The following is a 14,077-nucleotide window of genomic DNA, read 5'->3' as shown; positions in this document are numbered from 1 at the left end:
TATTTTATTTTACTTGAAGGGTTCATTTCATTGGGGATCTGAATTTTTGAAGTTTACTGCCTTTTACTTTCCTAAGTTCCTAAATTTTCCATTTGCTTCAAGTATTAAGATAAAAACAGAAAACAAAATGCATAAAAGAAAGAATTTTTAAATCCTCTTAAGTTGCAATTAACTTTTATTACAGTTTGCAATTATCAGAAAAAGAAAGAAAAAAATATATTACAATATAAGATTTTTGAACTTAATAAATTTCTTTTTCATAGTCTGTATAAGGCTGAATATAAATATTTTTATTTGGTATAGTCATCCTGAAAACAAATATTTGTAAATGATTTTTTAAATGGATTCAAAAGTGTCATAGATTTTTAAACATCCTGTAGAAAATATTAGCAGCAGACTTTTAGAAAAGGAGAAATTTGTAAGAAAACAGTCCAATGCATGGAAAGTGATAGCAAATTTATGTAATCTATAAGTGTATGTGTTCATTAAGATATATAAAATCCGGAAGAAGTAAATGTAAGTATTTTAGAATGGGTTTATATTTCTCTGATAAACAGCACTCTCCTTCTGTTTGTGATTCACAGGATGAAAGCTCTGTAAGCTTGTATATGTACATTTTTACTGCTACATCATGTAGCATGCTCTTAAGATTGAGATCTCATTCATTCCCCAGGAAGCATTTCTGTCTAAGATTAATTGCCCTTTTAAAATCAGTGTTTGATGTATTCCTTTGACTATATCCTGACTTGGTTTAACCCTCCTTGACCTGACCTCACTGGCTATTACCCACTGTGGCTGAGGTAAAAACCCTTCACTGTGATGTATGCATGTACTATATAGACTTCAGCCTGTGGGTTTTCACATTGATGGATTCAATTAGTCAGAGTTTTACTGACAAACGAATAGTCGAGGTTAAAGAATTTGTCAGATACTGAAACAAACTGTCCAGACATAAGTTAACCAAATAATTCATCTACATTTATTGTTTTGTCTATCATTTAAACACTTGTTCTAGAATGTAAAATGATGTCTTATAAATGGTATTGAACATCCTCAAACGACAGGTTCCATAGTTCTCATTACATTAGAGTATAAAAACACAGAGATGCAAAGGGAAACATATTGATTGTGGCCATTTCATGTTTTAGATTTATTTCTTCCATATTCACTTAGTCTAGATTTTAAACTTTTATTTGAATCATACTTTGGTTTCATGATAAATTTGGAATTTTTTCTTAAAATAAATTATGAGGTTAGCATGTTTATTCACTTTTTATAGTAAATGGGCAGCTAGGTGGCTCAGTGAATAGAGTGGTAGGCCTAGAATCAGAAAAATTCATCTTCCTAAGTTCTAATTTGGCCTCAGACACTCACTATGTGACCTGGACAAGTCATTTAACTCTGTTTGCCTTAATTCCTCATCTGCAAAATGAGTAGAGAAGGAAATGACAAACCACTCTAATATATCGGCCAAGAAAACCCCAAAAGGGGTCACAAAGAATCAAACACAACTGAAAAACAATTGAAAACAACCAAAAAATGTAATCATCCTACTGAGATTCTAGCTATCCATCTCATAGTCATTTAGTATTAATTGATGAAAACTAGGTTTAAGTGAAAAGTGTGGCAGCTAAATATGTAGCTCATGAAGAAGGGGTGGGGAAGTAAGAAGAGGGGGAGAAAAGTCCTGTTCCCTCAAAAGTAGAAATTGCTGAAGTAAACATTTATCATATAAGAATTCATAACCACACATACACTCTTTCAGAAGAGAAACTATTTAAGAACATTGGAAGGCCAATTTCCTAATTGTGATTTTTCTTTGCCTATTCATGACTTAATTTGAACCATAGTACATAAACAACATGTCAAACAATATGTGATTTTTATTATAATTCAAATTAGTAAAGGCATTTTTCTACCATTGTTTGGTTACAGTGCCCTGTGTATCAATTATGTGTTTACCTCCTAGTAAAAATATTGTTCTTTAGTCATTCAGAGCCTAATTCTTAGAGTCCTTGATTTACGTGCACTCTAGATAACTGAATGTATAGTTTGGGATATGTTTGGGGCAATATGTTCTGCTTTGTACAGTTTGTGGCTATAAATTTGTTTGTGTCTATGAGAAGTAATTGAATATATAATCTTTTCCCTTAAAATCAAACCACTAACTATCTTCTCTTTCATCCATTTTAGTTAGGAAATTAAGTTGAATAGAAATTTCTTTCTGTTCAGACAAAAATCAATCTTAAAAAACTTTAGAAATCATGAAATCCAGTTTCTTAGTTTTACAGATGAAAAAGCCAAGTCTTAGAGAGATTCTGACTTCCTTTATGACACATTGAATGACAGGAACAGTACTAGAATCAACCTCTTCATTCCCAGTCTAGTGTTTTTTCTACCATTTTGTACCATCTCCTCCTTTTTCCTTCTTTTTGTATAGTTTAATACACAAAAAATTGCTTGTTTTAACATTACATATTATTATCTTATTCAAAAAGAGTAAATGATTTACATGTATAAACTATTTTCCTACTCCTCTAATAATATAACTAAAGTTTATTAAATTTTTCTTACATTTAAAGATTCCTCTCTTTTCTCCCATCCTTAGATATTATATGCCCAGATCTTTAACTGTCATTTTTGTAGTAATAGAGCAGTGGTGATAAATAAATCCTAGGTCCAAACCACAAACTTGCCATTCATAACATAACATAACATAACATAACATAACATAACATAACATAACATAACATAACATAACATAACATAACATAACATAAACAGCTATTCAGATTCTTAGTATCATTTTAACTTAAAAATCCTAAACTTGCTATTTGTTTTCCATTTTGAAAAGCAAAATGTCATGATTCATGGAGATTCTAACCTTTTTTTAACAAATTTTTTCACATGATTTGCTGCCTAAATGTTGACATTAATTCTGTCTTTTCTACTTTAATAAATATAAAATGTTTCTGGCTTTTATTTTCTTTTTTCTTATTAAAAAAAAAACGCAAGTATTTATGAATGACTGTACTTGGTGTACTGACATATATTGGGGTAGTAGCAGTTTCAGGTTCATATTGAAATGAAGAACAGTGGCCTGAAACTCATATCAGGCTCGTTCACTCGATTACTATCTCAAGCATCGGTCTACTTCAACATTAAATTGACTTTTAAAATAAAAGTAAACTGAGTGGGTGAGATGTGGAGTAACATTTTTATCCTGAGTCATTTGTTTTATACTGATATTTTTCTCATCTCTAAGTAGTAAATTCTAGATTCTCACTTTGGAACACAAAGCAGCATTTACCAAAAATCCAACTTAGTTTTATAATATGTCTTGGTGTTTCTTCTACCATAATTTAAAGAAACAAAAATTCTACTAAATATCTTCCAATCTTTTAAACTAGTATTGTTAGTCTAAAATTGACCTGTGATGCACTGTTGTTGCTTTTGACATTTTGATTTTAAAAGATAATAGCCTCTGTGCTTTTTTTTCTTGTACTGTGACATGTTTAATTCCTCTCACTCTCCCTTTAAATTTTGTAACCAAAATATTCACTCAGTATAGTAACACTGTGAAAGCACTCATTTTAGCAGGTTTTTCTTTAAATAACATAGTCCTATCACAAATCAGAGATTGTATATTATAAGCTTGCACTCTTCCCCACAAATAGTTTTCCAAAATATAGATTTTAAAACAAGTAGTTAATAATAACAATAAGCTAATAATTGCCAGGGTCCTCAAGTTCATTATATGGGTGAGATATTTCTTTAGCAAAGCATTTCTTTTTAAGTGTATAAATTCAATAATTGATATTATCTGTTTCTTTTTAGCATTCTGGGGAAAATTGGCTTGTAGTCAGTAATCTAGGGAGTAACTACTAACTGGCCTCCATCTAAATCGATCATAAATTTTCTTTGACTTTCTGGCCCTAATAATGTTTCCCTATCTAATCTGTTAGAGTTACCCCACTCCGAGTCTGATGATGAACTCTAAATGCCTCTAACAGTATAGCTCAGTGATAGCCATTTGTACAAGATGAAAGGTGACAGTTTTTCTTTTAGACACAGCTTATGAGTGGATTGTATTATATTGTATGTATTGTATTCTTCTTTTTCTAAAGGATACTTAATGAAAAAGTGTCAGCTCCTCAGGTTTTAGATAGAATCATGTATCGAACAGGGAGTCTTTAAAGTGACTTTGGCTGAAAGAAAAATTTTGTCAATAAGGAATTCATAGACCACTACTACTTCCCCTTTTGACTGATTTATTAATAGGAGGAGTGATTCTGAGAATATTAAATATTTCTAAGAAATTAAATATAATTATTGTTTAAAATTGAGAAAGAAATGAGGTGGAAGTGCTTTAAAGCAGTATAAGAATAAAACCATGGCAATCTAGAACTGTCTTGGAATTAGTCATAGGATTGTAGGTCAAAACTGAAAGTTAACTTCAAACATCAACTTGTCTGGCTTACCCTTACTCCTCTTTCACCTCCCCCCTTTCATCCCTATTTCAGTAGACACTGTTTTGAAAGAAGAACCTGAAGCTCATGGAGATTGAATGGCTTTAGCATGGCAACACACTTAGTAAGTAATGGAGTTAGATTCCTTGAACCTAGAACTTCCGGGCTCATTTCCATTTTTACTATGCCACATTGCTGTCTTAGACTTTTTGGATCTTGAAGGATTCGCTAGTTTAAACATTAAAAGTACATCATTATTTTAAATGATTTGGATAGAAATCTTTCACTTGTGACCTTAAGCAAATCATTTGACCTCCTTGGGCATAAGTTTCCTCCTCTGTTTAAAATAAATAAATAAAAATAAAACTGGAGGGGGGGGGGGAGATTAATGAGGAAATTGAACAAAATGGTCTTTGAAGCTATTTTTCACTCTAGCTCTGATCCTGTGATCATAAAATGTGTTACATGCTTCCCTGCCTTGTTAAAGAATATACCAGATACAATCTTCACTTTTTCTTGATGACTCTTGGTTCGCATTATGAGTGACATTGTACTATGCTTTGATATAGACAGTGATCCAATAATAATATTAAGAGTTTCCCATGTTCAAAGTGGCTACAGACTATTGTGTAGTTTTGTATTGTTTTTAATCATTTTTTGATCATTTGCTCTCTTTCTTCATCTTGCCATTGGGTTGCCAACTACTAGTTTTGTTCATTTCATGATATCTACTTGTCACAATCTTTCTTCCCATCCTTGTTATTACTTCTGATCCATTGTAGACTTGAAAACTAGATAACAAAATTTGACGGGATTCTGTTCATAATAGATGTTAAATAAATCAAAAGGGACTTGCCCATAACTAAAAAGGTAATGTAGTTGGAGTGTAGGACTTGAAATAAGGAAGGACTAGGTTGGAATCCCACCTCTGACCCCTCTCTGTGTAGATATGGGCAAGTCCCTTAACTTCTTTAAACTTTGGTTTCCCCAACTATAAATGGGGAGGCTACTTCCTTCCTTACAGATTGGCTCAGAGGAGCCTTAAACATAGAAATAAAATGATTTTTAAAACTACGAAAAGGTCAAGTTTTTCTATTTCTTGACATAGCGCCCTACCAAACTATCTTTCTGTCTCTATAGACTTTTAACAATTACTTTGGATGAGCAAGTCCTTTTTTCATATGCTGCTTGATTCTCTGCTGAGTTTTTGACTTTGGGTTGTTGTTTTTTTTTTTAAATTGTGGAGTTGTTATAATAAAAAGGTTTGCTTTAAGTTGTCTTTTGATAAATTACAACTTTATCTTTTGTAAGATCTCATAGGCTTATAGACTGTTAGAACTAGAAGGAACCCTAGAGATGATCCCATTCAGCCTTTTTGTATTATCAAAGAGAATAAGAAAGCCTTGAACAGGGATGTGATTGGTTTCCAGCATCACAAAGTATTAAATGACAGAGCTGATATTCAAACCAGGGTCTTCTAAATCTAAGTTCAGTGCTCTTTCCATTATACCATGCTCTACTTGGTCACATTGCTGCTGTAATTTAAAAATGTTAAGAGACAAATGTTTCTATACATGTCTGTCTCAACATGAGAAGTCATTTCACCTCAGTTCACCACAAATACAACTCATCTCGTGTAAATTTATAATATTTTATGCTTCTGTCATTTTAAGAGAATCTCTTGTTCTTGAAGTCATTTTATGAATTGACAGTTCATCACAGTTGTAATGCTATGGGACAACATAAAGATGTCTTATTTGATCTTTTTCCCCTTACTTGCTAGCTCCACCCAGGCACATTCCTATGGGTTTATTTAATAAATTGGAAGGAACTTTAACATAAAGGACTTCTAAATTCATCTGCTTTTTCATTCAAACTAGGATTTTAAGATTCCAGGGCCATTGTCTTCTCATATCCGCTCCCCTCATTTGACCCTTTTATGAGATTTGAAAGCCATTTTAGGATAATGAAGATGTTGTTCATATTGCCCATGCTCCTTATTGTAAGGAGTTGAGTGAATTCTCCTTCCCTCAATCATATTCTTTTCTTGAATGTGTACGTAGGTACTGAGCCTTTTTGATCCTAAAAAAAAAAGGTGATTCAGCAAAAAAATCAAGGTGACCAGTTAAAGGATTGATATCTCTTTTTTGAGTTCTCTTCCATTTTTGTGGTGGACATCAAAGCATTGGAATAATATTTCCTAAACAAGAATTAATTTGGTATAGTAGAAAGTACATTGGATTTGGAATCAAAAGACTTGGGTTCATAACCCAGATTTACTAAACATGTTAACATGGATGGATCACAAACCACATTTACCTAGTCTATAAATAGAGATAATAGTTATATTACCTACTTATATGACAGGAAATTTTGTAAATTGTCAAGCACAATATAAGTACTAGTGGCTATTATTTGTCTTAAGAGAAGGCACTGGATTTTTTTAATTATTAAAACAAGGTTATGTTGTCTGTGATCCTCTGTTCATATGTTTCTATGAGCTTTGCTTATATTTTTATTCATAACTATATATGATCCTTAATTTTAATGAATAAGTATATTTACATATTCATTGAATGACTTATATAGACTGAGCACTACTAAATGAATAGGGAATCCACAAGAAGTTTATAGTTTCAAAGGGATGTTGACATGTACATAGATATGTAGCAAGAAAACACTGTGGCATTAAAAAAAAAACTGGCATCAATGAAACTTTTATTTTAAAAACCAAATTCTATTCATATTTCCTCTTAATAATAAGAATTCATTTTAGACTTCAAGTTTCTGTTTTAGGTAACAAGTATTGCTGCATTTCAACTTTCTCCATGTCCACATGGTATAGTGTACTGAGTGAACAGGGGAGAACTAGAAGTGGGTGGGTGTCAAAAACATAAAACCATCATGTGTCAAGACTTCCAAACAACTAGAAATCCCTGACTCAGACACTAAGTTCTAGGTATCTCTTATTTTAATATTTATAGTAGCAGGTGTTTTTAGGTGTAACTGACACAAATTAGGTCGATGAATACAATGGTCTATTTTCTTCTCTATAGTTTCATTAACGTCAGTCTTCAGTGAGCCTAGTAATTAAGAAAGAACTAATACTTTCACATACAATAACAGAATTTTTATCAGGATTCATTTTAACCCTCAAGTTTCTGTTTAAGTACTATAAGCACTGTACCATTTCAACTTTCTCCACGTCCACATTTCCTGCTATATAGCCATGTCATGTTGAAAGATGTAAAAATCCATTTGATTCACTATTTTCAGAGTGTTCAACTGTGTTTATAGGTAAACATTTTGACCGTCCTAATTTTTTGTTTATTGTTGCATTTCTTTCTTGGAATTAGATGGGGTAAAGAAGAATCAAATTATGATTCATGGAATTGAACCAATGTTGGAGACACCCTTGCAATGGCTAAGTGAACATCTCAGCTACCCTGATAATTTTCTTCATATTAGTATCATACCCCAACCAACAGATTGAAGGAGAGATTCTATTCGCCTAAAAAAAGAATGAGCATCACCCTTAAACTGGATCAACCAGAGCATGTCAACCTTTTCCTTAAGTCAGGTTTGGTGGAGGCAACCTGACCAGAAAAACCTCCTTGCTGCAATGCAAGCCAGACAGGAAAAAAAGATCCCATGACCAGATAAGGGTAGTTGGGCTGGCCTTACTCTGCATCACCACTGCTTTCCTCCACTGCCGTCATTAAACCTCAGTTGCAACATGAAAGACTTTACAGGATCATTGCAAGTCTTCTGTTTTCTTGTAAAATATAATGAAGCTGAAACTCAGTCTAAGAAGCAGATGGAAATACATGCCACTCGAATTGTATTTCTGATTAACAAATAAACAGGGGTATTTCCTAATGTGACCATGGTTGAACTTTAGATAGAGGGAATGGAAACATTGGTTTAATTTTCAAGAGAATTAGACTTAAGAAAGTAAAAAAGAAATTCTGTTATCAATAACTTGCAGTAATATTTTGTAAACGATCAGATTACAGTAAACCCATCTTTCCTTAATAAGAATTTCCTATGTTTACAAGTATGTATTGGTATGCAAACAATCTTTTAACTTTGATAATGAGCGGTGAGATTTTTAAATAAAACCTCTAAACATGTTTTGTCATTTAATAACATGTACGATTTTGTCGCTTTCAAATATTTTCTGACTTGTATATAGCAGATCACTGTTTATACTCTATATGTTACCATTCAAATAGGTTTTCAGTGGCATGGTGATAGTCTGGGACAACTTGTCTGTTAGAGAATTTCTTGCTGCCAATTTTTAAATCTTTATGTAAAAATATTTTATTTTTTTGATAACACCATTCAACAATGTTAAAGTTTATCATTACTGTTTTATTTATTCCCTTAGGCTGAGGCAGTCACATTTTAGTATGATCAACAGATAGATGCATTGGATACTTTTGTCAGCTGCAAAGCCCATTCTCTTCCAGGCTAGCATTTACATCCTCTCTGACTGTAATGTTTTTAATGTCAATCAAACTGTAAAGTTTAAACATGATATATCCTTTCTTGCAGTGGCTTTCCCTTTACTAAATAATATTCAAAAGTTACTGGCACTCTCCTTCAACATTTTTGTGCATTACAGAGAATTTCTTGTGGACTATCTTGCTGTGTTCATTTTGTCAACTCATCTGAGTTTCCTAGACCTTTAGCATCGCATTAGGAATGGTATTAAATGCCATAATAGTGACAATATTTCCCATTTTTAAAATGTATCTGAATGTTGATCAGAAGTTCCACTAGCTCTCATTACTTTTTTTTTTCCCACATGTCTTCGCAGTAGCAGCTGTCTAATCAAGAGCAAAATCAAAAAAAAAAAGGGGGAAAGTTACATTCTGTTGAACAGATATAGTGAGATCCAAAAATAGAAACAGAGGTGCCATAATGACCAGAGCAAAACAACAAATAGATAATAATTAGCTAATGTAAGTTAAGGAGGAAATATTAGAGTAAGGGTAGAGAAGAATAACATTACCTCTTATCTAAGGATTAAAGGATGAAAAGCCTAATAAAAAAACATTGTTTTTATCACACACACAAAAAAGAGGTTAGTCCAAAGATGATCACTCATATTAGATGTGTTTATCCTTCTCAGTTTGGGGTTTTCCCCCATAATGTTTTGACAGACTGAGCTTCATGAACAAAAGGGTCAAAATGCATGTATTCTTTCTAAACTGCAGTGAGGAGAGAAAATAATTTGCAGAAAGTGGTGTGTCATTCTCCACCAGTGAGACCAATTTAAGATCTTAGTGAACTCATATGAGCTTTAATTTTAAAAAGCCTTACTTTAGGATTTGAAAGTAAGTTTTACAAGTATTTTCCTTTCCAAAAAAAATAAATAAATAAAAACAAAAACAAAAAAACACAACATACTTGGTTTATTAAACCAGCAATTTAAATGAGTTTTCTTCTTTAGTCCTATAGTCCTTTGTAAGCCAATTCTCTGTTGCCCAGTGGTGGAACAAAGATAGAAATTAGTGCTTGACTTAAATATCTATTTTTGTTTCTTTTTATTTGACTATTTAAATTTTATGGTTTATTAAAAAATCAAATAAAGCTGGAGTCTGTTTTTATTGTCTAGAATTTAAATTGAACATTGCCTAAAGCATGTCAGTTATTGGGGGAGGGAGAGAGGGAGCCACCTTTTCTGTTTTTTATAGACTGCCTATCATAAAATAAAATATTCACAGAAAAATAAGAAAGATATATGAGAGAGAATCATAAAACTGTAATTACATAAAAGAATTGTGAAAGGTTACAAATCTCAACATGTTTATTTTATAATAGACTTTTTCCCCTGCCTTGGCTCCAAGATCTAAAGAAGCATCAATCAAAAATAATAATAATAGATCATTTTTTCCTAGATTATCTTTATTAAATTATGTACCTATTCACTATATAAAAGAAAATATATTTCTATAAAGATGGCATTGTTAAATGGGAAATGCACTAAATTGCTCATTTTTCTTGGTTTTTAAAAAGGTATAAACTAAAAGGTAAAATAACATGCTCAAAGATAGTTGAACCAGAATGGTGAGCAAGGCTCAGGGTATTTAGCTTAGAAAAAATACTTAGGGGTCACATCATAGAGCAGTTTTTTAGGGGGTTCTTTTCAAATATTTGAAATCTATCATGTGAAAGGGGGTTTTGACTATGTGTCCATATTGTCTCAGCAGAACAGAGAAGTAATGGACAGAAATTGCAAAGAGGTAGATTTGGGGCTTCAGAATAGAACCTCTGAATAATTTCTATCCAAAACTGGAATGGAGTGCTTTGAGAGGTGGTAAAATCCCCATCACTGGGAAGTTTCAAGCAAAATCCAGGTACCCATGGGGAGATTTTGCAGAAGAGAGTTCTCTTTGGATACGTGTTACACGACTGACCTTTGAGTTCCTTTCCTATTCTGTGGTTAAATGATTTTGATAAATGATTTGAAAACTTTTAAGTACCTAAACAGCAAAACTGCCTTAATATATCCCAGCTAGCTCCTTTGTTTTTGTGGTTCAGTGTCTTCCATTGATTCATCTCCTAAATAGTAATGTCTAAAACTCAATCCACTGACGTGTTTAGCAACTGAATCAAAGATGAGGTCCACTAATGAAGTTGACCAGTGCTGAGATTTTATGATATGCATGCTAGTTCATTAGAAACCAGACTGCAATTGATCATTTTTCTTTGAAATAGATGTAATCCACCAACTTTAGCCATTGAGTGATGGTAACTTTTAATGGTTATCTCCTTGTGGCACATTTGTATTTTATGTACTACTTGAGTTAACTTTTCCTTCCTTTCATGATGTTTAGGTGTTTGGTTTATGTGGGTCATGCCAAAGACTGACAGTCTCACTTGTTATGTCTCAAGATAGTGATATTTTGGTCTGAGGTAAATTTGGTTTTCCTATCAAATATGCCAACATATTAGAAACAAGTACCTATTGTAAAGTATAAAATTTTAAAATTAAGACAAAAAGATACTTAGGCAAACCAAAAGGTTTATCATTAAGACAGATGAATTCATGCTTGTTTAACTTATGTAGCTTCTCAAAAGTTTAATATTTTTCTAAATTCATGCACCTTTTGGAGTTTGGGGAGGGTTAGGCTTACTGAGTTTATGCATTGTTAGAATGAACAAATATACAGTATTTTTTTAGGCAGTTGGGATTAAGTGACTTGCCTAGGCTGACACAGCTTTTGTCTGAGATCAGTTTTGAACTCAAGTCCTCCTGACTCCAGGACCCCTGTTCTATGTATGTGCCACCTAGCTGTCCTAAGTACACAGAATTTTAAACAAGAATCTTTGCTGTATTGACATTGCAACAGGTGGATGGTTGATTCAAATTATTTAAGGATTAACTTAAATGATGAACCTCTACAATTTTGAGTTTTCAAATTCTTGCCTTTTGTAGTGTAAAATGCCTTACAAGAAGGTCCTTTTCTGTTATCTCCAAAATGTGCCCCCCAATATATCCCCAAAAGCAAAATATAGTACATTTCTAAGATGAATTAATAAGAAACAAAGGAAGTATGGTGTGAATAAGAATTTGTGTGCTACATTTCAGATTAGAGTAAGAATTGTATAATTTAGTGGGTGAACCAGAGGCTGCTCATATTTAGAGTCAGAAAATCTTCTGAAATGGATGTCAAAAGCAATCTTTATTATAATCAATTAGCTTACTTTGTAAAGAGGAAATAGAGCATCAATGGTAAAGTTAGTTTTTGTTTAGAAAAGAGGGACAAACCTTTGGGAGAAGGGTTAAAGGGGATGAAGTGGGAAATGGAAAGCAATATAGCAGAGTACTTTTGGGACAGATTAGTAGTAATACCCAACTGATGGTCATTTAACTCAGATCATGCTTAGGTTTAGCACCCATTACACTTATGAATATTTACATTCATTTTAGTTGCAGCCTAACCACAGATTCTACTTTTTGTTTCAACAGCTATACTAATTTGAGAAACCCTATAAAATTGGTCTCATTTGACATAAGTAGTTTGGGCCATATATTATATCTGACCTTTTCATAGATGAGTAATCTGTGTCTGAATTTTGCCTCTCAGACTTTATTTCTGAGTAGTACAAAACATTTTTAGTCAGAGAATTGTGTGTAGAACTGTAAGCAAGATTGTTTATAGTATAGCAAGTCTTTATCAGAATATTGTTACTATTTCAAGAGAACATTTCAATTTTCTGTTATATTTTTAAATTGAGAAAAATCATTTAAATGGAAAAAATATTTTTAACTTTTAGCTTTTATACCTTTTATTATTAACTGCTCAATAGAGTACTATATTGTTGATAAATTCTATCAGACCTTTAAATTTTAAAATATTCAACGGAAATAGCTTTACACACATCCTTTAAAGCTATTTGTTTATGTCACTTTATCCTTGAAAGATGTTGATGATCCAAATTTGAAAATTAGTCAAAGAATTAGAAGATGCTATAGAGAAGCCAAATAGTCCAACCATCCACCCAGTGTAGGAATCCTCTCTTCAATAGCTTTACCAGGTAATCATGCAGCCTCTGCTCAGTGCCAAAAAAGGGCATGCTAAATGTTTTAATGTTCATTATGTTGAGTCAAATCTATCACCCCATAATTTCTGCCCATTAATCCTAATTCTCTTTCCTGAAGCAATATATAATTGTCATCCCTCTTCCATATGGCAATCTTTCAGATATTTAAAGGCAGCTAATATAACCTTACTAAACATTTTCTTCTGGCCAGACATTCTCAGTTCATTCAGATAGTCCTCATAATGTAGTTTCTTGACGCTTTATAATTCCATTGGTCTGTTTTTACTTCTTTGATTCCCAAATCTAAACTCTGTGCTACAAACTTCTATTGGGTTTCCAACATCCATTGGTCTGTTTTTACTTTGATTTCCAAATCTAAACTCTATGCTACAAACTTCTTCTAGGTTGCCAACATTCTTTAGCATACATTTCTACTTTTAGAGCAATTCATGTTCAACATGGCCAAAAATGGACTCATCACTTCTCTCTCCTTCCTCCTCCCTTGTATTTCTGCCTAATTTCTAGTTCTGTTGGTGGTGTGCCCATCCTTCAGTAGGTTAAAATTTTATGGTCTCCAATCATTTGCGGGGCTTATTAATATTGCCTCGGCAGTATCAGTGGATGTACCTATTACCACTGTAGTCACTTCAAACAGTTTCCCCCTAACTCTTTTGTAACCAAGTAACCTCCAATCAGGTCTTCTTGCATTCACTTACTATTTTCTACTCCATCTCTCAAAATATCTTGTTAGTGCATCTCTTTTCCTATTATTCCTCACAAACCTGCAATTCTCTGCCCCATTTACTATCAAATAAAATCTATTTCTGGTATTCTGGTTATATTTCTGATAAAGTTTTTCAATCCAGTTTAAAATTAACACAAATCATTTTCCTTTACTTATATTCTATTCCAGCCAGCCTGGTCTACTTAGTATGCCTCATCTTTCCTTTGACCATTTCCATTCTTTGGCTCGTGCCATCCATCCTACATGTCTGAAATGGATTTAACCTACTTATTTCCATTAAAATCCATTTCTTCAGGGCTCAACTCAG

General features: G+C 32.7%; 1 protein-coding gene across 3 annotated transcripts in view; it reads left to right on the top strand.

Annotated features, from left to right (window-relative positions):
• ATG5 (autophagy related 5) overlaps positions 1-10,067 on the top strand; it is a 134,860-nt gene extending 124,793 nt beyond the window's left edge. For 2 of the 3 annotated variants that reach the window (XM_051997469.1, XM_051997472.1), the window contains one exon: positions 7,826-10,067. In XM_051997469.1, the coding sequence (XP_051853429.1) occupies positions 7,826-7,962 (137 nt within the window). In that variant the 3' untranslated portion in view covers positions 7,963-10,067. Of the gene's footprint in view, positions 1-4,523; positions 4,594-7,825 lie in introns of all 3 variants that reach the window. The other variant, XM_051997470.1, reaches the window with a different exon arrangement.
• Positions 10,068-14,077: the final 4,010 nt, after the last annotated feature.

This window comes from Antechinus flavipes, chromosome 4 (assembly GCF_016432865.1).
Source record: "Antechinus flavipes isolate AdamAnt ecotype Samford, QLD, Australia chromosome 4, AdamAnt_v2, whole genome shotgun sequence".
NCBI classification, from domain to species: domain Eukaryota; kingdom Metazoa; phylum Chordata; class Mammalia; order Dasyuromorphia; family Dasyuridae; genus Antechinus; species Antechinus flavipes.
The sequence above is the reverse complement of the archived record's forward strand: the minus strand, read 5'-3'. Positions and strand labels throughout refer to the sequence as shown.